General features: G+C 45.4%; 1 protein-coding gene and 1 long non-coding RNA gene across 4 annotated transcripts in view; one reads left to right on the plus strand and one right to left on the minus strand.

Moving 5' to 3' along the window:
* EPHB3 (EPH receptor B3) overlaps positions 1–8,350 on the minus strand; it is a 144,236-nt gene extending 135,886 nt beyond the window's left edge. Inside the window, exon 1 of one of the 2 annotated variants that reach the window (XM_060682867.2) lies at positions 7,390–8,350. In XM_060682867.2, the coding sequence (XP_060538850.2) occupies positions 7,390–7,495 (106 nt within the window). In that variant the 5' untranslated portion in view covers positions 7,496–8,350. The remainder of the gene's footprint in view (positions 1–7,389) is intronic. The other variant, XM_087872482.1, reaches the window with a different exon arrangement.
* A 554-nt stretch (positions 8,351–8,904) lies between these two features.
* Positions 8,905–26,066, plus strand: LOC148113035 (uncharacterized). Of its 2 annotated transcripts, none has more exons than XR_015728561.1 (2): positions 8,905–9,069; positions 23,472–26,066. It is a non-coding gene; the product is annotated as an uncharacterized LOC148113035 (long non-coding RNA). The 2 variants fall into 2 exon arrangements; XR_015728560.1 differs by lacking the exon at positions 8,905–9,069 and adding an exon at positions 10,806–11,086.
* Positions 26,067–26,980: the final 914 nt, after the last annotated feature.

A 26,980-nucleotide genomic window follows, 5' to 3' on the forward strand; every position in this document is an offset into this window, starting at 1 on the left:
GCCCCAATTGCGTTCCTATGTCGGGCGTTACCTGTACAAGGTTTTTCTTTTTTTTTCTTCTATCAATAAAAACTCATCACTGCTAATTTGAACCAGACGCACGGCCCGTGTGGAATAGGAGGTAATTGTAGCAAAATTATTCATAATACCAGAGAACAATTGTTCTATTTTCTATCCCGTGTTCCTCATGAAATAAAGCCCTGTAAGACATTCCATGATGTTTTGCAGACCTACGCCGTTGTTAAGAAAACCCAAATATTTTGGCAAACAAGGCCACCCCCACCGATCCCCTTTAAACCTAGAGTCAAATTTGGCTTAAAGCCTTGAGTGGCAAAATGACTTGGGTGTCTGGATAAACAAGAGAACCTTTAATGCAGGAGTGTCCAACCTTGGCAACTTTTAAGACCTGTGGACTTCAACTCCCAGAATTCCCCAGCCAAGCCTGGGGCATCCTGGGAGTTGAAGTCCACATCTGAGCCTGGTGAGATTCGATCACCTTGCCATTTTTTTTTTTTAATTTGATTTATATGCCGCCCTTCTCCGGAGACTCAGGGCGGCTTACAATGCGTTAAGCAATAGCCTTCATTCTTTTGTATATTTATACAAAGTCAGCTTATTGCCCCCACAAACTGGGTCCTCATTGATGGTGGAGGCATCAATAGGGGCTTTCCAGTGGAAATTGAAATCTCATGTCTGGGAAACAGTGTGCAGTTGGTCCTCGACTTACAAGCATTCATTTAGTGACCATTCGAAGTTCAAACGGCCCTGAAAAAAAAGTGATTTATAAGCGTTTGTCACACAGCCATTGCAGCATCCCTGGTGTAATGAATAAAACAAAGTAAGTCAACGGTCAACTTGAACTTGCTCTCAGCCAGTCCCAGTTCTCCCAGTATAGAAAACTGTCTGGCCAAAAGAAGCACCTGCTCACCCTTCCCTCCTGCTTTGGCACCAAATGCCGGAGACGCTTAATCCGGACAAACCAGTTTGAGTCAGCAGAGCAGGCCAAGCTGCAATTCATTAAAAAAAAAAAAGGAAAACAAGACGCACAAAGCCAAATGCGCTGTGATTCAAGCAGGTTTCTGGGGATGTCTAATTAAGAACTCCACAGGGCCCAACTGTCAGCAACAAGCGGCCCAGGCAAAGAAGGAAAAATAGGCAGCTCCTTGGCAAAAAAAAAAAAAATTCGGCAACGTGTCCCCCGCCTTGGTTGCCGCTCGTAACCAAACAACCACAATACAAGCCACGAAAGCAACTGGAGAAGATTGCTCCGAGCCGAATGGCTCTAAGCGAAGATGAACAGGCTCGACCGTTTTTGGTATTTCAGCGTTTAAGGGAGAGACAAAATTTTGTCAAGCAGACCAAAGCAGAACCGGCTCGGCGCGGAAAGACAGCACAGAAAATAGATGTGAAGTAAAACATGAAAACTCTTGGAACATTCATTTGCCCCCATCCCCAATTCGTTGCCACGTTTCTGGGCTCAAAGGTTTATCCTTTTTTCTTCCCCATAAGGCTGGACCAGTTTGCGAGGAATAGGAGGCCGAACGAGGCCGGCTGTGTCTCCTCCTGTTTCTTGGACCGGATTTTACCCAGCCTTATCCTAAAGGATCAACAAAACAGCAGGACTATCACATCTCCCGTTGCGAGAGGAGACAGTTCAGTGAACTGTAATTAAAAGGAAAGCAAACTTCTCTGCATCGAGAGAAAATAACAAGAGCGTACACTAAGAATAATTTCAGAAGGGGAATGGTTGAAAAGAATACAATTATGCTACGGTTCGGCATCAGATACGCACACCAACACAGGCATTATAATATATAAATCCATCTGTTTACTGTCGTGGCCACAGATCGTAGCAACAAGGCAGAGCATAAACTAAGTTTATGGGGGGGGGGGAAGAGGGGGAAAAAAAGGGATACAGAAATATTAAGGTAAGTAGAACTTGGAAGGAGCGTTGCGAGCTTCAAACTTTCTGCGTTTCAAGGAAAGCAAGCCAGTTCTGGCAAACCACTGGAATCACAAACGCAACAGGTTTGTTCAATTCTTCAGAATCTGACAATATCGACAATTTCTCTACCCCACCCCACGTTGTGGGATTTCACCATAGATAGGCAGTAGAAGACAGAAGATACAATATTGTCTTCTAGTCTAACTCGGCAGCATGTCGGCCATACATTACGCTAAAATGTGTTCCATCCGTTCAATAAAACAGAGAGAGACAGAATGCAGAAGCTTTTATCAAACTGCAGCGCTGAATCTGAACCAAATTCCTCGTTCTTTTCCAATGCAAGAGAAACTTGGGGGAAAAATATACACGACCCTACCCCTTTTATTCAGCCTTATACAACCCTTGCTTTGCTTTCGGCCCATTCTTACCACCAGCCGGTGCCCCGTTTTGTGATCTCTGGTGCAGATTTCAATTCCCACATTATCCACAAATATGTGCCAAACAGGAGGGAGAAAACACATCCTTTGACCCACTCCCTAAGCCCTCTAAGGTGGTTACCGACTTTTAAGAGGCATCTCCTTGGTGTAAAGTAACACCCACTGAGTTGACGCACACTGAAATATTTTTTTAAAAAAATTCCTAGAGTCCCAAATACTTTTCCTAACATTGCACCAAAGGGTGACCACCAAGATTCTGGTATAGCACCTTGCCAACGAATTCATTTTTTAAAAAATCATAAGATTTCGTGAGCTGTAACTCACAACATTTTAACCGTATTTAATTTTTCATTTTGTGCTTGGGGTTCTCATTGGTTTTAGTTGATCTTATGGCTGTTCCCCACCCAGAGTCACTCGTCTGAGATGGGTGGTTACGCCAATTGGATAAATAAGGAAAATAAAATAAAACTCCCTTCGACAGATACGTGGCGTGGCCACCCCGATGCGGAGTTTAAATTGGGATGAGCGTGGAAAGGGGAAGACGTGGTGGTTATGCCATGAATCTTACATGTCTGGACATCAATTAAGGATTGTAATATGCATGTCAGAACCATGCAGGATGGCTAAATTGGTTTTGTCCTAAATCCTTTTGGCAAACTACACCGACTTTCAGTAAAAGGATTTCAACTGAATTGTGACGGCTCTGGTGCTCTCTGAGCTTGGTGTTTTGGTTGCAGACACCTCATTTCACTGATAGCATTACCTAGTCGGGTAATGAAATGTCTGCAAGCAAGCCACCAGGCTCGGAGACCACCAAGGACCCCCATACGCCAACTTTACAAGCGAGGGCAGCAAGCTAGGCCAGACAAAGGAGTCAAATGTTTCCCTTGCCACATAGAGGCAGATTAAAAAAAAATCCAGCCTCATCTGCCCCTTGCCCAAATCCACACCCCTTTTTTTGGCATTGCCAAAAGCTACCTTAGCGGACAATCTGGGGCCATTGACCTCAGAAGTAAAGGACAAAGGTGTTCGAAGAAACCGGTCCCCAAAGCTCTTAGAAGCTCTTGGAAAGCGCGATCCGGTTTCCGCTAAATTAAACCATGCAGAGGCATCCTTCGAATTTATACCCTGCTGCCATCAATCAACTCTTGGTGGCCATCATATTGTTTCCAACTTAGAGGCTAGAATTTCTGGAATGGAAGGACTGGGGCAGCAGCTCAGGAGGCAGCAAGAAAAGAGGCTGGGCGTTTAGAAGTCAAGAGCTCCCTCCATCTCCCATCGTCGTCGAGGCCACAGAGGATGGGCCGAGTTTAAAAAATCTGATCTTTAGGGACCTTTGCTAGAGAAAACCACACTATTCTTCCTGAGCAAAACTTTCCTTCTCTAGCCAGCCGAGGTGCTGCTGAGCCGAAGGGGGAAAACACACTGTGGCTTCAGATAGATCCAGCAAGCTTAGGTTGGAATTTGCAGGAAATCCTCTTTTTTTTCCCCCCCTTCCACCATCACCAACCTCTCCTGCAACCCTTAGGGATAAAACTGAGTACTTTCCGCCAACCTGCCATTGTCTCTTCTCTTTGCAGAGAGAGAGAGGAGATGCCACCTCACTTTGCAGGAAACCCAGAGCAGAAGCAACAACACCGCTCCGTGCAAAAGTATCTCCACGCAATTGGATTTTTTTGGAGAGAGGAAGAGGAGAAAGAACCAGCTAACGCTAAAAACATGTGTATACATAGACTGCCTCTCCAGCCACCAACCACAAAAAGTCCCAACTTTTGCAGAACCTGAGGAAGAAGATAACAAATAAGCTGGGGAACTGCCTGCTTTCGGTGAGCCAAATTGGACAGGCCACAAGACACACAGGTCAAAATCCCCAAGGTACTTAGCAGCCGCCACTTATGTGGAACGTGTGTGCACGAATTTATTCCTGGCACTCAACATCAGGCGTTTCGCTAAATTTCCCGTTAACCGTGCTGCGGTCCTGCTGCCCACTTTGCATCTTCCTTTCTCAATTTTATTTCGGTTGTCTCCCCCAGCCCGTCCATCCTAAAAACCACGTCTAAAATGGCAAACGAACAGCCAACGGAAGGAAGGGAAAGATGCCAGGCCAGCCCGCGGGTGCCTCCTGATTGGAGTCGAGAGCGCCTGACTGATAAATCACAGCATATGCAGCGCGCACGCTATTAATCAATTCACAGAGTCCAGCTGGTAGACAAACTGGAGGAAGACGAGAGGGGAAAAAAACCGGGCAGGCTAAGAAGCCAGCTTTTGTGCAGGAACCACGTCGGAGTGGTTCACGCACAAATCTCCAGTTGTTCAGTCAGAGCTGGAGTTTGTTAGCAGCGGTTCGGAAGACGGGCGAGAAAAAACGAGGGCCTGAATTTTTCACCCCCATCTTCTTTCTCGCATGCTGAACAAAGCTCCGGTGGAAATTGGGCCTCTATTCCTTATCCTGCTTAACAGGGTTAGAAAGTTGGGTTAAGAGGATCCTCTGCCCCCCCCCACCCCTCCATTCTGTCCAAGCCCAGCACCCAGAAAACCAAGGACCTGCCTGCATTGAAGCAATTGGCTACCAGGGGAGGATTTTAAAAAGTGGATGGAGACCTCTGAAGAAGCAGGGAAACCCACAACCCGCCTCAGTTATAGTCCTGTAATGCCGTCCCTCTTGAAATGCCATTTTGCCTTTTTGGATATGATGAGCTACAAATATGCTTTATTGGCAGGGCCGAGATTCTCCAGTCCTACAAGCATGAAGGTTCTGATGTATAAATATTACACGGTCCTTAACGTATGAATAGGCCAAACAAAGATACTAGCAAAATATTCATCAGAATGATGATCAATGTCCCACCAATGATTTTTCTACCATTGCTGTTTAATTTCCAGAAAGGAAGCTGTTGACCTCTAGCAAATTTCTTTAGTTTTCTTCCTCTTTTTTCTTGGAAATTACCAGTTCTAAGAAAGCACGAACGAAAGAACGAAAGTCCTCCTTCTACCTCTCCATCTGTTCTGTGTCTCCCAACAAAGAGAGGACTGGAGCCAACTCTGGCCAACAAAGTGCTTTGGGAAAAAATCAAACTTTAAGGCAACATCAAACAGGGAAGGGGAGGGGGGGAAAAAAAGACATTTGATGGACGCTTTGAAGATTTTAAGGAAAACAACAAACGCTCCCCGGCCAGGTTTAAAGGTGCTTTTTCAAAGAAGGGGGAAATGTTTGATATACTTCAGAACATTCCAGGAAAAACTCACATGAAAGCTGCAGATTAGGAGTGGTGATGTGAGAAATTAAGGCGCTTAGAGAGAAACCGGGACAAACCTGTAAAAAATCCAGTTATGGGACTATTTAGTAAAACATTTCAGGATGAATCGACTTCTGGATCTGTTCTGCTCAACCACGCTGAGAAGGTATTTTTGATTCTGGTTTTTCACCCCGAGACGAAGTGTGAAAGTTCCAAACCCCCAAGACAATATTTGAACCCAGAGTTTTTTAGGCGCAAGTAAAACTTAAAACAGGCCAACTTGAACAAGCCTCTTTTTTACACCGGACTTGTTCTCGGGAGAACAACTTGCAAGGAATTCAACATCATCATTTAAGGCCTTCAGGATCCAGCGGGGGGAAAAAAAGAAACAGAGGATCGACTACAGAGTCACTCATGTGAGATGGGCGACTTATAAATGTGATTACATTTTTTTAAAAAAAAAATATATCTACAGAGAAAGGGATTTTCCCCTGGAAGCTGCCTTTCTTTCAAAGTGATGAGAATATAGGAAAGCATCAGCTGAACCCAAAACAGACCTACGATGGAAAACACCCCCGGAACTTTAAAGAAAGCTTCTTCCAGTTATTTAAATTTAAAACAGGATTGGGCGAAGCCATGGCATCTAACCACAACACAGGGAACGGAGTTCATGAGAAAGAAAGCCTTTCTTTCCCTTAACCAAGGTTTGTTAAATAAGCCACCATCCATTAGGCTCATGAGGTTTGTCAACTCAAAACAATCGCCTTTTCGCTTAGCGTGGTCTCCAAGTGACAAGGAAAACTTCGATTTCCCCAGCGACCGACCACTTTTGCAGAACTTCGAACTTTCACTGGCAAGGAAAGAGACCCCTTTCCCCCCCTCCCTGCGATACAGAGAATTGGGAATTTCCACATTCACCAGCTGTAATTTTAAAAGTGAGAAGGAACTGTTTTCTGGAGTTTCACATCCTCCACTTATTTTTACCTAATTTAAAAGCGGACAGATTTTGGAAGGATTTGTGTCCTGCAATGGGGCGAAACAAGGAATTTTAGCTGTGTGACAACCACATAAACTCAGGTTTCGGCTATGCTCATGCATTACCACGCTGGGGCTTTTCTGAACCTGGGAAATTGGGCAATTGAGCAAAACTAGAGGGGATAAGCTCTTGTGTGAATACAGCTGATGCAAAAGGAACAAGGTCTTAATCTGCCCCATAGCTAAGACTGTCCCAAGGATTTCAAACTTTTGAGATTTAGATTTATGAGCTGCTCCTCACCCCAATCCTTAAAGGAGCCCTTTGCGGGGAAAAGAAATCTTAGCTTAAGAGTTTCAAAAATCTAAGGAACCGAAGATAAATGGAGCCTCCAAGCCAGGCAGCCAAGATATGATTATTCCAAACTCCAGATAACTAATTTATTGGTTTAGACAATCTGAATGGTGGTGGGTGGGGAGAGAAAGGAAGGCTCCAGAATAGGGTGAGAAGCCTGCATCTCCAGAGGCTCTCCAAGGCCGGCCAACCCTTCGCAGAAGAGGTCCGATTCCCGTGTCAAAGAGGTCGTGTGGATCAGCGGGGCAAGGAGAAAGGAGAAACGCGTGTCTTGGGCTCCCCCACCCACCCCCCCACCCACCCCCCAAATGATTTTGACAGACTGCCGTTCCCAAGCGTCTCCCACGCCATCCTGAGAACACGCGTGTCCAAAAGCGTGTTGGATGGATCCACACGGGCGCCGAATCCCACCCCGAGACCGCGCTGACTCTCAACTGGGCTCACCTTCCAAAGCGCGGCAGCCCCCCGGCAGGAGCAGCAGCAACGGCAGGAGCAGCAGCAGCGTCCCCGGGTGCAGCAGCTGGGGCGCCCCCGGGCGGGCCGCAGCCATCGCGGGGCCGGAGCCCGGCGGCGGGGCGGCTGCACGATCCTGAATCCCGGGGGGGGTTGGGTTGGTTCGGGAGTCCTTCGGCGGCGTCAAATGCAAGGGATCCGGCGGAATCCTCCCCACCCCAACCCCAAGTTCGGCTTCAGCTCCCGCGATTAAACTCCACCGGGCGCGGGGAAAGCGATCCGGGATCCCCGGTCAAGCTCGGAACGGCGCCGTCCGTCCAAAACGCCTGCGGTCCTTCCTTCCCCGGCGTCCGAACCCGGCGCGTTCACGAATCCTCCCCGTGTTTCGGAGCCTCCCCGACCTGGATCCCTTCCACCCCCACCCCCCCACCCGCCACCCGCAAGAGCTTTACTCCAAAGGGCGCGACAAGTCCAGCTGTTCCGGGCTGGAATCCGAAACGTTTCGGTTTCCCAGTTCGGGGCCGAACCAGCGGCTGGCTCCGCTCTCAAGTCCCCGGGAAGCGGCCAGCCGTCCCAACCGATGGTCTTGATGGGATCCCTAAAACTCCAGTGTATCCAGGACGGTCCGGCGCGTTCCGGCTTTACGAATCCTCGGGTTTGGTTCGGTGGCAGCAACTCCGAACCTCCGTCCCGACTTGTTTCGAGCTGCCCGGGCTCCTCCTCCTTCTTTTTACCCGGGTTGCGTAGACCTAGGAGGCTGGGTGCAACATCGGCCGCCAGCGAGCACCCCAACCCGGCTCCGCGATGCTCCACCAGCGGCTCACGCTCTCGCTCTGAGAGCTCCGGCTCAGCCTCCGCGGCTGAGACCCAAGGGGCGTGGCTCCCTTGTCCATCAAGTCCCGGGCCTCGCCCCCTTAGCAACCCCGCACCCGCTCGGCGCTAAGCGAGAGAGAGAGAGAGGCTCCGAAGGCTCCGCCCCTAGCAACCGCCAAGCTTCCCGCCGATTGGATCCGCGCCGTTCTTTTAGGGTTGCCGCCTCGGGGTGGGGGGGGGGAGGGAGTGGGTGGGGGCTTTGGAAAGAAAGATGAATTAAAAGGGGCGGGGCCGCTTTTCCTCCGCCTCCATTGGCCGAGCGGCCTTTGCAAAAAAAGTAGAACCGCGAGGGGTGCGCGCCACCTAGTGGCCGCGAGTGGAAGACACGGGTTGCGTGTCTTCTAAACTCGCCCCGTTTCCGTTCACACGGGGTTGATTGGAAAGGAGAGAGGGAGAGCAAGCCGAGCATCGGTTAAACCAGATTTGGGCTTCTTCTTTTTTTTTTTTTACTCCGGAATACCCAGATCTTCCTGCCTTCTTCGTCAACGACAACCAGGTGCCCTCCAGATGTCTCTGGACCTGCCTATGAGTCCTTCCTATAGCTTAGCACATCTGGAAAGCATCAGCTGGCTGGCTGTGTGGTGGGGGAGGGGGAGGGGGAGGGGGGGAGAGGATGCCGAACCGAATTAAAGGGTGTGTAAAATAGACGACGATGAAAAGCGATCGCCCGGATCCACTTGCAACCGTCTCCGCTCCCACTTCCAAGGCATCCTGTGATGATGATGATGATGATGCTGCGAGACGACAAGGGCGAAGAAGGGGCTTTTGGAAGTGTGTTGCGTACGTTTCTTTTAAAGGGTAGGTTGGTTCCAAACGGATTTTTTTTTTTAATTTTATTTATATGCCGCCCTTCTCCGGAGACTCAGGGCGGCTTACAATGCGTTAAGCAATAGCCTTCATACTTTTGTATATTTATACAAAGTCAGCTTATTGCCCCCACAAACTGGGTCCTCAATTTACCTACCTTAGAAAGGATGGAAGGCTGAGTCAACCTTGAGCCTTGGCGAGATTCGAACTTGCAATAATTGCAGACAGCTGAATGTTAATAACAGTGCTTTTAGTCTGTTGAGCTTATCCAGGCTCCTGGATAGCTCATTTTTCCCTGCAAGCGGTGTTTTCTCTGCTCTGCTTGTTCCCCGGGCGATCTTCGGCGCTGGAACTGGGGAGGGGAGGGGAATGGGGGAGAAAGAGGGGGAGAAAGCCAGATCTCTCCCCCCACCCCACCCCACCCCATCCCCCCTTTCTTCCAGTTTTACAGGCTTCTTGCACAGAGGAGGTGGGGGGAGGAAGGAGAATGGGGTTCCACCGCGGCTCCCACGCCACGGAGTTAGTCCCGGAGCCTTAACAGCTTGCGCTGCTCCCCGATCTCCCAATGCTCTCCAAAGGGAGGGGAGTCGGGGGACCCTTTCAGCCAGCCAGCCAGGGTCCTTGTTCGATCGCGACCGCCAGGCGTTTGCTCCGGATTAGCGCAAGCAACCTCTCTCGGATCGCGAAAGAGGAAAAACCTGGTTGAGCGATCGGGCGGGGCGGATCGCGAAACGGGCGGCGGAGAGCGGGAGGGAGAGAAATTGACAGAGAAATTGAGAGGGAGGGAGAGAGGGAGGGAGAGGGAGAACGGAAGGGAGAGAGAGGGGGAGAGGGAGGGAGGGGGTGAGAGACAGAAATTGAGAGAGAAAGAAATTGAGAAATTTGAGAGAGATGGAGGGAGGGAGGGAGAGGAAGGGAAGGTGAGAGAGAGGGAAAGAGAGGGAAAGGGAGAGTGTGAGGGAGAGAGGAAGGGAGGATGAGAGAGAGAATTTGAGAGAGATTGAGGGAGGGAGGGAGAGAGAGAGAAATTGAGAAAGAGAGAGGGAGAGTGTGAGGGAGAGGGAGGGAGGGTGAGGGAGAGAGAAAGAGGGAGAGCGTGAGGGAGAAAGGAGGGAGGGTGAGAGAAAGAAATTGAGAAAGAAATTGAGAGGGGAGGGAGAGAGAAATTGAGAAAGAGGGAGAGGGAGAGTGTGAGGGAGAGAGAGGGAGGAAGGGTGAGAGAGAGAGAAAGAGAGCGAGGGAGGAAGAGGGAGGGAGAGATGGAGGGAGGACGAGAGAGAGAGAAATTGAGAGAGAGAGGGAGGGAGAGATTGAGAGGGGGGAGAGAGAGGGAGAGGGAAAGAGTGAGGGAGACGGAGGGTGGGAGGGTGGGAGAAAGAAATTGAGAAAGAGAAATTGAGAGAGGGGGAGGGAGGGAGAATGAGAGAGAGAAATAGAGAGAGAGGGAGGGAGAGATTGAGAGGGGGGAGGGAGGGAGGATGAGAGAGAGAAATTGAGAGAGAGGGAGGGAGAGATTGAGAGGGGGGAGGGAGGGAGGATGAGAGAGAGAAATAGAGAGAGAGGGAGGGAGAGATTGAGAGGGGGGAGGGAGGGAGGATGAGAGAGAGAAATAGAGAGAGAGGGAGGGAGAGATTGAGAGGGGGGAGGGAGGGAGGATGAGAGAGAGAAATTGAGAGAGGGGGGTGGGAGAGATTGAGAGGGAGGAAAGAGGGAAGGAGGGTGAGAGAGAGAAATTGAGAGAGAGAGGGAGGGAGAGATTGAGAGGGAGGAAAGAGGGAAGGAGGGTGAGATAGAGAGAGAGAGAAAGAGAGAAATTGGGACATTGAGAGAGAGAAAGAGAGAGCAAGGCTGAGCTGCACCGGCCCCGAATGGGAGGCGGCGGGCGCCCGACGGACACGTCCCCGAGACCCAGCCTTAGAAAATAGGCCTGGCCTTCATTGTGCAAACCGAGAGAGGCAAGGGACGACGATGACGCTCCTTTTGGCAGCCGCAAGCCCGGCCCATTCAGGTGACTTGTTTCCTAACTTGAGCCCCGCGCTCTCCCTTCCTGCCTTCCCCAACCGGCTTTGCCTTTTTCCTTCCAATTTTCGTGGAAACTCTCCGGCTTTTTTTTTTTCTTCTCCTGTTGTTGTTGTTGTTTTTAAAAAAATAGAAAAAAAATTGGGAGGAAAAATGGCTTTTCAAGCTTGCTCCCCCGTTTGAGCGCTTCTCCTGAAATATCCTGCTGCAGGAAATTAGAGCTGTAGCTCGAAACGTGGGTCTGCTTAATCCTCCTGTTTGCTCAAGGATAAGCAAGCAGAGATGCATGTTTCCTGATCAAACAGGCTCAGCAGCCTTTCCTTTCCTTTTCCTTTTTCCTTTTTTTTCATTCATTCATTCATTCATTCATACATTGGTTCGATTTATATGCCGCCCTTCTCCGGAGACTCAGGGCGGCTTACAATGTTTTTAAGCAATAGCCTTCATACTTTTGTATATACCTGCTTAGTAGGGCTTTCGGGGGCCCCCTAAGCGGTGTTCTTTTTTTATACAAAGTCAGTTTATTGCCCCCACAATCCGGGTCCTCATTTTACCTACCTTAGAAAGGATGGAAGGCTGAGTCAACCTTGAGCCTGGTGAGATTCGAACTTGCAGTAATTGCAGGCAGCTGGTGTTACTTAACAGCACTTAGTCTGCTGCGCCACCAAGGCTCTTTTGCTCTCCCCCTTTTCTCAGTTTCCCCCTGATTTCTTCCTTCGGTGTTTGCTTTTTTTTTTTTTTGGCAATTTGGCAAAAAATGCTTTGCTGCCCTAAGCCTGGTGAAAGTTGGTGAAGATGCTCCAGAAGGGATAATGGTATGGATCATGGTTAGATTATTCTGTGCAATAAAATATTCTTTGGATAAGGCTAAGTCAGGGGTCTCCAACCTTAAACACTCAAAGAGCCATTTGCTTAGCGCATTGTAAGCCGCCCTGAGTCTCCGGAGAAGGGCGGCATATAAATCAAATAATAATAAAAAAAATTTGGACCCGTTTCCAGTGGTGGGTTCGTCCCAGTTCGGTCCGGTTCGGCCGAGCCGGTAGCAGTGACGATATGATGTCACCGAACCAGTTCTCCCCCCCCGCCCTCCCACCCCCCCACGTTATTCTTACCTTTTATTTGGTCCCACCCCCAATCTATTGCTGCCTCCTGAGTCCCAGCTGATGACTAGAGGGAAAAAAACTGTTTAAACTCTTGCCGAGGGGCTTCAAAGGGCCGTCCTACAGCTGATCAGTGTTAAAAGCAAACAAATGAGTCGGGTCGTAAGTGCGAGGACTGGTCATAAGTGCAAGGGCCTTCCAGAAATGACTCTGACCAGCTAGCCACGCCCACCTAGTCACATGACCTCCAAGCCACACCCACAAAATAAGCCACACCCACAGAACTGGTAGTAAAAAAATTTAGAACCCACCCCTGTCTGTTTCCCACAGAAAAGAAAACACCGGGAGTCACAAAACCCTTCCCGTGCCTGACTATTTCTTGAGCGGCCACAAAACTAGCATATGTAGTTGAATTAAATGTTCTGAAACTTTTCTTTTCTTGGATTTATCCATGGTTGGCCTACTAGGGGTTGAAAATCTCAATAAATCGCGTGCCGGCGGGTGTCGCACATTGGCTGTTGTAACGCATATTTTGAGTGACAGGGAGCTGCAGCAGATGGGTGAAAGAGCCACATGCGGCTCCAGAGCTGCAAGTTGCTGACACCCTGGGCTAAGCAAAGAGAAGCAAAAGAGATGCAACCACTCCTTTGGGGATCCATCCTCCCCTCAACTGCTCTGAGCCAGAGTCAAATTGCAACTCTGCACATGCTTGTTGGAGGCCATGACTTTGGGGATGGGAGGGATCTTAAAAGCCAAGCATAGCCCCTGCTGGGATTGCAACATCTGCCCAGGGATTCCAGATTCTGCCCTTGAAAAGCACCGCTTCTGCGGAATGGATTTCTTTTATTTTTATCCTTTCTAGTAATCGCCGCAGAGATGCCGTAGGATAGAAGAAGCCAAGTAAGGGCCTTTGAAGGAATGTACAGTAGGAGGATAAGGTATCCGTGGAAAAGCAGGGGTGGGGGTGAAGAAGTGGCAGAACTGAAGATATTTTAGACATGAGATGGAGGACAAAACAGTGTTTTCTCATTCTCATGTTCAAGAATTAATTTTGGTGGATCTCTGTGATCCTAACTGGCCCATTCTGGGTAAAACAAGTTACGGTTGAGGGTGCAGAACATAAGCAGTTTCCCTTCTCTTCCCTTCATCCACTCTCCTCTCCTCTCCTCTCCTCTCCTCTCCTCTCCTCTCCTCTCCTCTCCTCTCCTCTCCTCTCCTTTCCTTTTCTTTCCTCTCCTTTCCTTTCTTTTCCTTTCCTTTCTCTTCCTTTCCTTTCCTTTCCTTTCCTTTTCTTTCCTTTCCTTTCCTTTCTCTTCCTTTCCTTTCCTCTCCTCTCCTCTCCTCTCCTCTCCTCTCCTTTCCTTTCCTTTTCTTTCCTTTCCTCTCCTTTCCTTTCCTTTCCTCTCCTTTCCTTTTCTTTCCTTTCCTTTCTCTTCCTTTCTCTTCTTTTCCTTTCCTTTCCTCTCCTCCTCTCTTTTCCTTTCCTTTCTCTTCCTTTCCTTTCCTCTCCTCTCCTCTCTTTTCCTTTTCCTCCTCTCATTTCCTTTCCTTTCCTTTCCTTTCCTTTCCTTTCCTTTCCTTTCCTTTCCTTTCCTTTCCTTTCCTTTCCTTTCCTTTCTCTTCCTTTCCTTTCCTCTCCTCTCCTCTTTCCTCTCCTCTCTTTTCCTTTTCTTTCCCTCCTCTCCTCTCCTCTCCTTTCCTTTCCTCTCTTTTCCTTTCTCTCCCTTTCTGCTCCTCTCCTCTTTTCTCCTCTCCTCTCCTCTTTTCTTTTCTTTCCTTTCCTTTCCCTCTCTTTCCCTCTCTTTCCTTTCTCTCCCCTCCCCTCCCTTTCCTATTATTTCCTTATATAGTGTATTAAAAGGAAAGAACATAAGAACCAGTCTGGTATAATGCTTAAGGCATCTGCCTAAAACCAGGAGAGTGTCAACCTGTTTTCTTTTAATTTATTTAAATTTTCCATTGCTTTTAAAATAGTGACAAAAAAAGGAAACGAAAAATACAAACAAAACAGAAAGATAAAAATCCATGCATATATTATCAAAGGGAAAAAAGACACTTGGCAAATGTTCTTTTAAGTGAAAAAATATAGTTATCTAAAAATCTATCTATCTACACATACATACACATGAATAATAATTGCATTAGATAATTATATGAAGACTTAGAACTACTGCTAAAATGATATTCCTTTTCTTTTTATTTGTTGTATTTTTTTCCCCCCGACTATTTTTAATGATTTTCAACCCTGTTAGTGGCTTTCCAGCACCTGGCAGGATTGCACCACGGCCACTTAGTGGAAAGATGTCAATTTGGAGTGTGAAGAAAATAAAATCAACACCTCCTTTTGACTTCCCAAACCTCAAAAGATTGAAGGCGGAGATGGTTCCGGCATTTTATTTTTTGCTTTTGCAGGTGATGTTATCTCATTTTATAGTTTTACGTTCTTGCAGGCCTGGGAATCCTTCGAAGAGAGAGCAAGAAAACCTGAAAAAAAGAAAGTCACAGGAGCGCTAGTATTGGCTGGTGTGCTGGGTGCTACACCAAAAACTATTCTAAAAATACGAGTTCCAGGTATATTAGTAAAAAAAGAAGCAGACATACTGCGAACTCCGGAACATAAGATTTTAAAATTTTAAAAGAATTAATTTTTTTTATTATATTAAGCTTTCGTCAGCCATCTGCTGACATCGTCAGAGTATTAAACTACCATTATAGAGATCTCTGCCTTTATATATATATATATATATATATATATATATATGTGTGTGTGTGTGTGTGTGTGTGTGTGTGTGTGTGTGTAGTTAATATATATATACTGTTCAAGAAAATAAAGGGAACACAAGCAGAAGACATCCGAGATCTGAATGAATGAAATAGCCTTATTATTAAATATTAAATATTTTGTTATTAAATATTATTGTTCATTACATACAGTAGTTTATACACTGCTCAAACAACTAAAGGGAACACAAAACTACTGTATGTAACGAACAAAGTATTTAATAAGGCTATTTCATTCATTCAGATCTCGGATGTCTTCTGCTTGTGTTCTCTTTATTTTTTTGAGCAGTGTATGCATATATATATATGCATACTACTATAAAACTATGTAACGAACAAAGTATTTAATAAGGCTATTTCATTCATTCGGATCTCGGATGTCTTCTGCTTGTGTTCTCTTTATTTTTTTGAGCAGTGTATGCATATATATATATATATATATATACACATACATACATACATGTATATATTCATTTATTAAATGTGTGTGGCCTCCCATCTCAAATGCATGTCTCTAGGTGGCTAACAATTAAAAACAAAATGAACACAACCAGGTAAAAGACATAAAAATTTGAACAGAATTGGAATGGAAGAGCATCTCAGTTCAACAATGAGGTGGGGGGGGGGGAAGGTTGAAAATACTTGGAACAATATACATATTGTGACAATATATTTGACTGCAAATAGTCCTCAACTTACAACAGTTGGATACAGTGACCTTTCAAAGTTACAAAGGGACTGAAAAAAGGGACTTATAACCAGTGGTGAAATTCAAATTTTTTTACTACCGGTTCTGTGGGTGTGGCTTGGTGGGTGTGGCAGAGGAAGGCTACTGCAAAATCTCTATTCCCACCCCACTCCAGGGGAAGAATATTGCTAAATCCCCACTCCACTCTGGGACCAGCCAGAGGTGGTATTTGCCAGTTCTCCAAACTACTCAAAATTTCTGGTACTGGTTCTCCAGAACCTGTCAGAACCTGCTGGATTTCACCCCTGCTTATGACCGTTTTTCACACCTGTGACTTTTACGACATCCCCATGGTCATGTGATCAAAATTCAAATGCTTGGCAACTGGCATATATTTATGTCGGTTGCAATGTCCCAGGGGATTTAATCCCCTTCTGCAACCTTCTGAAAAGCAAAGTCAATGGAGAAGCTAGATTTACTTAACGATTGTTAATAACAATCCGGTTACTAACGTAACAATTGCAGTGATTCCCTTAAGAATTGTGGCAAGAAAAGTCGTAAAATGAGCAAAACTCATTTCAGAAATGTCTCACTTAGCAACAGACATTTTGGGCTCATTTGTGGTCGTAAATCAAGGACTGCCTATATTGTTAACTTGGGAAGGATCTGATCAGAGATGGGTTTTAGCAGGTTCTGATCAGTTCTGGAGAACCGGTAGCGGAAATTTTGAGTAGTTCGGAGAACCGGTAGTAAAAATTCTGACTGGCCCTGCCCCCATCTATTCTCTGCCTCCCGAGTCCCAGCTGATCGGGAGGAAATGGGGATTTTGCAGTATCCTTCCCCTGGATTGGGGAGGGAATGGGGATTTGACAGTATCCTTCCCCTGCCATGCCCACCAAGCCACACCCACCAAGCCACGCCACGCCCACCAAGCCACACCCACAGAACCGGTAGTAAAAAAATTTGAAACCCACCACTGGATCTGACAGGCAAAAGTCATAACTATCAGGTATACTGTATGTATGAGCTATCAGCTACTCTTACTCTTATTCTTACTCTTCCACCAAGATTTAGACTTTGGGTGTCCTAAATTTGGAAAAACCTAATCCATTTATAAACAGCAGCACCGTGGAACAACTCAGATTTAAGTAGATACTAATTTTATCGTTCCCGTCTGAAATCGCAAAGCCGAAAACCGGCCGACATCAGCTATGATTCACAATTAGTGGAACTGAAGCACAGTATTATAGCCACAACATCAACAAATCATTTTGTTGTTATGGCCATAATACTTCACATATTTTACAATTATAAAAATATATATTGTTTAGGAATTAGGAATTAAAACACAGGAAATTGATTCCAGAAAGTTTTTCAGCTCTTTTTATTTTTCCCAATATTATTTTCTACCAACTTCCTGGAAGAGCGATTGTGGAATTACCTTTGTTATTAAAAGTTGTATTTCTGCAGACTTGTTGATATAACTCGTAAATCACCTTGAAATAATAAGAATGTTCTAAAATTAGTCCTTCTGACTACAAAAATGTCCTTTTTCAATTAACTAAATAATAAAAAAAAGAACACAAAACGTGTCATGACAATAAATCCTTTTGATCCACTGGCATCTGTGCAAAACCAATAATTTCTAAGTTTCTTGAATGCGATCTAACCAAAAATTATATTGAATTAAAATTGAAAAAGCTATTGGAAGCGATGATGATGATGATGATAATGATGATGATGATGAAACTGTATGGGCTTTTCACATATGAACTGATCACCAGTTAGACCACAATACAGCAGCTATAATGATAATTGAAAAGAAAAGAGTGATCTATTTTTGATGCACCAATACGTGGGGATGGCAGACTTGAAGGGAACAAAAATGGGAAATATGAAAAAAAAAAAAAAAAGCCAATATCTGAGAATCAAAATAGGTAGATTATGTTTGTAGTTTATGTTTTTACTTGGCTGTTCACCGCCCTGAGTCCTCAGGGAGAAGGGCGGTATACAAATTTAAAAATGAATAAATAAATAAATAAATAAAAGCTGTTTCAAAATCATCCTATAAATATCAGTACGTTTGGTGGGATAAGAAACAAATTACACACATTGAACAAAAACTAAATATTTCAGCTACATCAACTGCAGATTTACGGAAAAGCGTCTCATTGGGCACATATTGTATCTTAAGACATTATTTGGATAATTCCAAATAATTCCAAAGGGTTTGTTGGACTTCAAAATTCCAAGGAACACCAGGGAAAATATGTGATTCTTTTTTGTCCTTTAGTAGTACTATTCTTCAATGTCCATAACAAAACAACCAAAAGTGCTAGAGGGGAAGTTATACTAAGCAGTAAGCCCTCCTCCTCCTCCTCCTTCTCCTCCTTCTCCTTCTCCTCTTCCTCCTCTTCTCCTCCTCTTCCTCTTCTCCTCCTCTTCTTCTTCTCTCCTTCCTCCTTCTTCTCCTTTCTTCTTCCTTCTTCTTCCCTTTTTCCTTCTCCCCTCCTCCCCCTCTCCCCTCCTCTTCTTCCTCCCTCTTCCTTCTCCTCTTCCTCTTCTTCTCCTCCTCCTCCTCCTCTTCTCCTCCTCCTCTTCTTCTCCTCTTCTCTCCTCCTCCTCTTCTTCTCTCCTTCCTCCTTCTTCTCCTTTCTTCTTCCTTCTTCTCCTTTCCTTTTTCCTTCTCCCCCTCCTCTTCTTCCTCCCTCTTCCTCCTCCTCCTCCCTCTTCCTCTCCCCCTCCCTCTCCTTCTTCCTTCACCCAGCAGCAGGAAATAAGCATACCATCTAGGTCGAAACTCAGCTCACAGATCTGATCTGAATCAGTTTTGGCCAAGTTCCACCTGCCCGATAGTCAGGTCCCTCAGCTCTTCTTTCCTCCTGTGGCCACACCTGTTGAATCTCCTTGACACCTGCCCATGCGGGGTGTACATCAGCGAGACGAATCTTTCGGTGGATGTGATTCAACCCCTTCTCCCTGCCAGCCGGAGGCAAGTCTCAGTTCCTTCTCCTTCAGTCGCAGACGCCGAGTGTCTTTGCCTGAATCATTCTTGGTGAAACTTTCCTTCTGGGAGCCACCTGATTTCCATGTTTTTTTCCTCTGGCTTTGAGGGGGCGGCTGTGAGAGAAGCATTTGCTCTTCTTCCTCAGGTATCTGCCTTTCTGCAGATCTTCCAGCGATGCGTGGGTCAACTTTGTGAGCTGCTTTTTCAAAAGACATGTATCTTTTATCTTAGTTGGGCTGAAGAACAAAGTCATTGCTTGCAAACGACTTTGCAAAGGAGTCCAATTTACCTGCTATTTTTTTCTAGCAACGAACATTGGCAAGGCAAGCGGACAGTAACAGAGTTGGAAGGGACCTTGGAGGTCATCTAGTCCAACCCCCTGCTCACGCAAGAGACCCATACTAGGGATTCGAACCACTGAACTGCCAACCTTTCTGATCGACAAGCTCAGTGTCTTAGCCACTGAGCCACCTAGTCAGGTTGCAGGGGCATGAACTGCCTTGTTGCTCACCAAGGCTCTTTTTTTTTATGGAAACAAACAAGCAAAACTGTTTATTTTGGGGGAGGGAAGTTAAACAGGCAGAGCCGTGGTGGCGCAGTGGTTAGAATGCAGTATTGCAGGCTAATTCTGCCGACTGCCAGGAGTTCGATCCTGATCCGCTCAAGGTGGACTCAGCCTTCCATCCTTCTGAGGTGGGTAAAATGAGGACCCAGATTGTCGGGGGGCAAATATGCTGACTCTGTAAACCGCTTAGAGAGGGCGGTGAAGCACTGTGAAGCGGTATATAAATCTAAGTGCTATTGCTAAATACAAGCCAAAGCATCAAGCAAAGATTGGACTGGCATGGCATGGAAAAAAGGGATTTTAGGCTGTGGTCTGTTTTCTTGCTTGTTAATGGCATCTCTTTCCTTTTTTATCTTCCTTTTTTTGCTGTTTTTTAATTGGGTAAAAAACACAAGAATAAAAGTTTACAGAAACCTAAACAGAAAAAGAAATAGAAAAAAGATATAAAGGATTTTTATTTTTTTGTAAAGTAAGAGGCAGCAAAAAGATAAAGAAAAAACAAAAAATCTATCTTATAAGACTTTCCAGAGTTCCAGCAGAAGGTAAAATACAAAGAAACAGAAAGAAAAAATTAAGGAAAAAAGAGGGTTGGGGGAAAAAGCAAAATTGCGGGTGCAGAAGAAAGAAAGGGAAGAAAAATATAGGAAAAGAGTCATTTCCAATTTTCTTCGGTACAGCTAGTCCTCAGCTTACAACCATTTGTTTAGTGACCGAAGTTACAATGGCACTGAGAAAAGTGACATATGACCAGTTTTCACACTTAAAACCGTGGCAGCATCCCCATGGTCACGAGATCAAAATTCAGATGCTGGCATGCATTTATGATGGTTGCACATTCCCAAGGTCATGTGATCACGATCGGCGGCCTTCCAGGCCTGCTTTGGACAAACAAAGTCAATAGGGGAAAACCAGAGTAGCTTAACGAGCGCATGTCTCACTTAACAACTCCAGCCATTCACTTAACAACTGTGGCAAAAATGGTCATAAAATGGGGAACATCCAGTGGTGGGATTCAGACGGTTTGAGTGAACCGGTTGTTAAATTTCTGGCTGGCCCGATCCCTCCCCGCTCCTTCCCCATGCGCCCCGTTTGGGCTCCCTGGTAAGTGCAGGGAGGCCTACTAGGCCCAAAACGGGGGTGTGGGGCTGTGCAGTATGCCCCCTCCTCCATGGCCGATTTTTGCTCCCAGGAGGCTGCAGGGAGGCCTACTAGGCCCAAAACGGGGCACGGGGGGATAACACCCCCCCACAGCCTGTTTTTGCTCCCAGGGGGGTGCAGGAGAGTGAGTGCTGCCTGTCACACACTCTGGCCACGCCCACCATGGCCACGCCCACCCAGCCAGTCATTAGGGTTGAGAAACATTGAGTTAAATTATTCTTTGACAGTTCGGACACCTTCATTTGTACTGGACTGCAGGAATCATAGACTATGAATCATAGTCCAACAGCTGTGCTTTATTTGGTAACAATGATTAAGTAATACATTGAATTAAGGTGATGCATATGCCTTGTTATTCCCTTCTCTTCCATCCTAATCTACCTTATTGGGTTATTATGAGGACTCAACAAGAAATTCTTGACAAGCTCACACATGAGGCCCAATGTTTTAATGTTATTTTAATGCTGGCTTGTTGCTAGTCCTGGAAAGATTGTTTTGTGCGAATCGAGCCGCCACAGCTGCCGACTGGAGCTGCAAAGAAATCGATAGATGGGGATTCGGCCTTGAATAACTGAACCCATCCTTAAATTCATCTTCTGCCACTCTCTAATCAATCCGAACAGATGATGGAGGAATTCAAGGGCAAAAATTTGCCAGCTCTCCGGTCTGTATTGCGCTAACCCATAATTATTTGATTTTGACATTAATGGCTGCTCCTGCTTTGTAAGCTGTGATTTACAACTGATGGCAATCGATAAACCAAGTTGCTTGTGGGTTGGTTTTTTAAAAAATGGTTGAAAAAAAGGATGGCTTATTCAATCATGTGAATCCCACCAGGGTGTTAGCAAGGGGTGCCAAAAATTTGAGATATCAGCTAAAACTCATAGAATCACAGGGCTGGAAGGGATCTTGGAAGGTCTTGTAGTCCAACCCCTTGCCCAAGACAGGAGTACTTACACTATACCAGACAAATGGTTCTCCAATCTTTTATTGGAAGATAGAATAGAATAGAATAGAATAGAATAGAATAGAATAGAATAGAATAGAATAGAATAGAATAGAATAGAATAAAGTTAGAAATAATTATTGTCACTTTGTACACTAATTGGCATACATTAAAATGAAATTTCATTGCACACAGCTCTCAAAAGATCATCACCTCCAATATACACTACATGAACATGACGAAAATAAATAAATAAATACAAAATCATGTATATACCAGGGGTGAAATCCAGCAGGTTCTGGAGAACTGGTAGCGGAAATTTTGAGTAGTTCGTTGAACTGGCAAATACCACCTCTGGCTGGCCCCAGAGTGGGGTGAGAATGGAGATTTTGCAGTATCCTTCCCCTGCCGCGCCCACCAAGCCACACCACATCACGCCCACCAAGCCACGCCTACAGAACCAGTAGTAAAAAAACTGAATTTCACCACTGGTATATACCCAGATATATTATATGGCACAGAGAAACAACACAGCCTAGTTCGGATGTATACATGTACATGGCAAGAAAAACGAATCTTGCGAGTTTACCAGACAGATGGCCTAGGGATCAAAGCTGTTACAGAATCTGATAATCCTGCTAGAAATACTTCGAAACCTCCTCCCAGAGGGGAGCAACAGAAACAGACCATGAAGTGGATTGGTGGGGTCTCTAACAGTGCTTCAAACTCTAAGCACATAGCGCTTATAAGCAGTATCCTGAATAACAGGAAATGAGCTTCCTGTAATCTTCTCAGCTGTCCTCACCACTCTCTGTATGGACTTTCTATCTGAGGCGCTGCTGCCACCAAACCAAACAAGGATGCAGTTTGTTAAAATGCTCTCGATTGTGCCTCTGTAAAAAAAGGCCAGGACAGAAGGAGAAAGATGTGCCCCCCTCATCCGCCGCAGGAAATGCAGATGCTTGTTTACACCCTTCACTAAGGATGATGTGTGGAGAGACCAGTTCAGATTGTTAGTTATCAGATACTTAATATTGTTGATCACCTCTACAGCTGCATCTTTGATACTGCATCTTTGAAAGCCTCCAATGATGGAGCACCCACAACCCAGGGAAGCAAACTGTACTATTAATTCATCATTCTCACTGCCAGGAAATTCCTCCTTAGTTCCAGGTTGAAGCTCTCTCTGACAATTGCTTCTTGTCCTTTCCTCCGGAGCTTTGAGAACAAATTGTTCCCTTCTTCTCTGTGACAGCCCTTCAAGTATTTTGAAGATGGCTATCATGTCATCCCTAAGCCTTGTATTTGTTAGGCTATACCCAGTATCAAATGATTAAATCCTGCTCCATTTTAACGGGCACGTAAAAAAGTGGTGAGGAGTCAGATGTGCCATTGCAGCCACCATTTTGTCTTTTTGGACCACACCTCCCTGTGGAGCAAGCGTGCCTCAACCTTGACAATTTTAAGATGGGTGGACTTGAACTCCCAAAATTCCCCAGCCAGGGAGTTGAAGTCCACCCATCATAAAGTTTCCAAGGTTGGGGAACACTGCTGTAGAGGCAGAGGTGGGTTTCAGCAGGTTCTGACCAGTTCTAGAGAACCCGTAGCGGAAATTTTGAGTAGTTTGGAGAACCAGTAGCGGAAATTTTGAGTAGTTCGGAGAACCAGTAGCGGAAATTTTGAGTAGTTCAGAGAACCGGTAGCGGAAATTTTGAGTAGTTTGGAGAACCGGTAGCGGAAATTTTGAGTAGTTCGGAGAACTGGTAAATACCATCTCTGACTGGCCCCACCTCCATCTATTGTCTGCCTCCCTTGTCCCAACTGATTGGGAGGAAATGGGGATTTTGCAGTATCCTTCCTCTGGAGTGGGCTGGGAATGGATCCTTCCCCTGGCATGCCCACCAAGCCATGCCACACCCACCAAGCCACATCCACAGAACCGGTAGTAAAAAATTTTGAAACCCACCACTGTGTAGAGGCTCCTGAATCCAACCTTAGTTCTGTAAACCCCCATTTCCTTTCCTTCTAGCTTCTTAACTTGAATGCTCCTCTGATAGAAAAGATCTGTTTTATGTGTCATAGAGAAATTAGTTCTTGCCTGACTTTCAGTTTTCATTCTCTTTTCCCAGAATACAATCCCCATTGTGTGTATCCTTCTGCTGGACAGGTGGTCCTCAACGTACAGCCGTTCATTTAATGAGCATTCAAAGTTACAACGGCACTGAAAAAAAGTGACTTCTATGACCACTTTTCACACTTTTGACTGTTGCAGTGTCCCCATGGTCACATAATCAAAATTCGAGTCAGCTTGGCAACTGACTCACATTACTGACGGGTGCAGTTTCCCGGGGTCATGTGATCCCCTTTTGCGATCTTCTGACAAGGAAAGTGAATGAAAGATTCACTTAACGACCGGCTTCCTAATTTAACAACTGCAGTGATTCAGTTAACAAATGTAGCAAGGAAAATCCCCAAATGGGGCCAAACTCACTCAACGAATTTCTCTGTTAAGCAACATAAATTTTAGGCTCAATTGTGGTTGTAAGTTGAGGACTACCTATACAGAGAGAGCATTGAAAAAGTCAAACCCATCCTGAAATCTTCTATCCATTGACGTAGGAACCTGGGAATTTAACAATATGAATATCAAGCACAGTACGCCGCTTCCAGTAGAAGAAAGTATCTGTAGATCAGGACTGAATTGTGAATTGATGCTCTCTGAGCTGAGTTGTTTCCTTTTAGGCATTTCATTACCCCACTAGGTAATGTAGGAAGTTAGCACCCACCCTTTTCCTAGAGGGAATGAAATATTTTGGGAAATATTAAAAAGGCAGAATATTATGTTTCCCTAGATGAGAAATGGAGAAGCATGTTTTAAAGACGAAGCAGCTCCCATCTTCCTGCCCCCACCCTTTGTCAATGGGCCAGAGGCAGAAACTCAATCTTTGTCAAGGGACCATCATCTGCAACACAATAGGACCCATCTAGCAACAGAAACTCACCACATGGCACCTGGGAAGATTACATCAGCAAGCAAGGCTAGCTAAGACCCCCACCCCCTGGGAGTGTGACAACCAATCAGGATACTCTTTCTGGGCCCCAGGAAGTTCAAAGCCAGAGAGGGCATAAAACCCGGGGACTCGCTGCGTCTCGCCCCTTTTCTGTTCAGGAACTCAAACCATGTGATCCTGTCCACCATTAAACCATCTTTCCAAGCAGTCTCCATGTTTCCAGTGTCTTTTTCCCCACTTGGAGCTGAACCCAGAAGGATATTTCTTCCTACAGTAACATCATCAGTGCACCAAGGATTCTACAGCACAGTATACCTGTTCAGCCGCTTAGCATCTCAAGTGTGCACCGAAGGAGGGAAGACATTGTATGTGTAATAACATACGTAGGTAATAATCCTTATCATGGCAACTGGGACCGGAACTTCCATTGCTAAACGAGACAGTTATTAAGTGAGTCATGCCCAATTTTATCGCCTTTTTTGCTGTTGTTAAGGAAATTGCCGTGGTTGTAACATGAATCACATAGTTGTTAAGCAAATCCAACTTCCCCTATTGACTTTGCTTGTGGGAAGTCAGCTGGGCAGTCACAGATGGCGATCCCAAGATGCTACAAGTACATGTTGCTTGCCAACCCCCTGTCATGACTGCGGGAACTCTCTGACAGTCACAGGTGAGAGGACTAGTTTTAAGCCGCTTTCACTCCTGTTGTAACTTTGTAGGAAGTTAGCACCCACCCCTCTCCTAGAAGAATGAAATATTTTAGGAAATATTAAAAAGGCAAAATATTATGTTTCCCTGGATGAGAAATGGAGAAACATGTTTTAAAGACAAAGCAGCTCCCAGCTTCCTGCCTTCCCCCACCTTTGTCAATGGGCCATTAAGGGCTCAGCCAAGCTCACTCATTCCCCCCACCTATGTCAATGGACCATCATCTGCAACACAATAGGGCCCATCTAGCAACAGAAACTCACCACATGGCACCTGAGAAGATTACATCAGCCAGCAAGGCTAGCTAAACCCCCCCACCCCCTGGGAGTCTGACAACCAATCAGGATACTCTTCCTGTGCCCCAGGAAGTTCAAAGCTCAGAGAGGGCATAAAACCAAGGCACCCTCAGCATCTCGTCCCTTTTCTGATCAGGAACTCAAACCATGTGATCCTGTCCACCATTAAACCATTTTTCCAAGCATTCTCCACGTTTCCAGTGTCTTTTTCCCCACTTGGAGCTGAACCCAGAAGGATGTTTCTTCCAACAACTTCAAACAAATAGTCCATAAATTGAGGATTAACTGTATGCAACTGCTGTGAATTTACGTCCTTGCATTGTTTTGTGTTGCACTGCATTGAAGCATATTTAAAATGTGTAATTTTTAAATCCCTATGGAAGGAGAAGTAATTAAGAAAACATTGGAATGTGCAGAAATGAAAAGACTAACATTGGCAATTAAGGGAAAGGAAGAATCGGAGTATTATAGGATATGGGGGCAGTTTTATCAATGGATAGAGATGAGATCTAATAAAAATTAATATAAATGCAAGAAATTTGGAAAAATGTTTTAATAAATGAAAATGTAAAAGTAAGATAGAAATGTAGTAAGAAAATGAAAGGAGGAATAGGATGAGACAAAATATGTACTTAGGTGACACACTGAATAATTAATGATGCATTGTTTGTTTAAACATAAAAATAAAAAACTTCTTTTTAAACATAAATTAAAATGTGTAATTTTTTAGCCTTGGTGATATGACATCAGGCCATCTGGTATTCATTTACCTTCGCTACCAGTTCGCAAATGTGAGCATGCTCAGGGCCTTCCGCGAATGCGCAGATTGTCAAAAACGGGACGTGATGAGGTCTGGGTGGGTGGGCGGAGCCTCCCATAGCCGCCGCTACCAGTTCGCCCAAGCCAGATAGAACGGGCTGAATATCACCACTTATCTGGACATTAGTTTGATCTCATGGCGGATTTCTCCAGAAACCTACACTTGTCCTAACGTAGGGGTCAGCCTGCTGACTTCCACAACATCCTTCCAAGTAAAAATTATACAGCTAGTCCTCAATTTACAACAGTTCATTTAGTGACTGTTCAGTGTTAGAGTCAATTATACATCCTCTTCCAATTTTTATTTATAACAGAAACTTGGGTTAGGTGGGGTGAGAAAAGGAGTGGCTGACCTAAAGTTTCATGTGTGAATGGAAACCAGAGTGTGAGTCTCTCCATTTCTAATCCATGGCTTCGCCAGTACAGGTAGTCCTCAACTTACAACGCTTCATTTAGTGACCGTTCAAAATTACAGCACCGCTGAAAAAAGGGAAACCTATGACTATTTTTCACACTTACGACCACTGCAGCATCCTTATAGTCATGCGATTAAAATTCGGATGCTTGGCAACTGGTTCATATTTATGATGGTTGCAGCGTCCCCGGCTCGTGTAATCCCCTTTTTGTGACCTTCTGATGAGCAAAGTCAATGGGGAAGCCAGGTTCACTTAACAATCGTGCTACTCACTTAACAAATGCAGCGATTCATTTAACAACTGTGGCAAGAAAGGTTGCAAAATGGAGCATGGCTCACTTAACCGCTGCCTCACTTAGCAACAGAAATGTTGGGGGCTCAATTATGGG

The sequence above is a fragment of the Pantherophis guttatus genome, chromosome 6 (genome assembly GCF_059756535.1).
Source record: "Pantherophis guttatus breed Tessera chromosome 6, ASM5975653v1, whole genome shotgun sequence".
Taxonomy (NCBI): Eukaryota; Metazoa; Chordata; class Lepidosauria; order Squamata; family Colubridae; genus Pantherophis; species Pantherophis guttatus.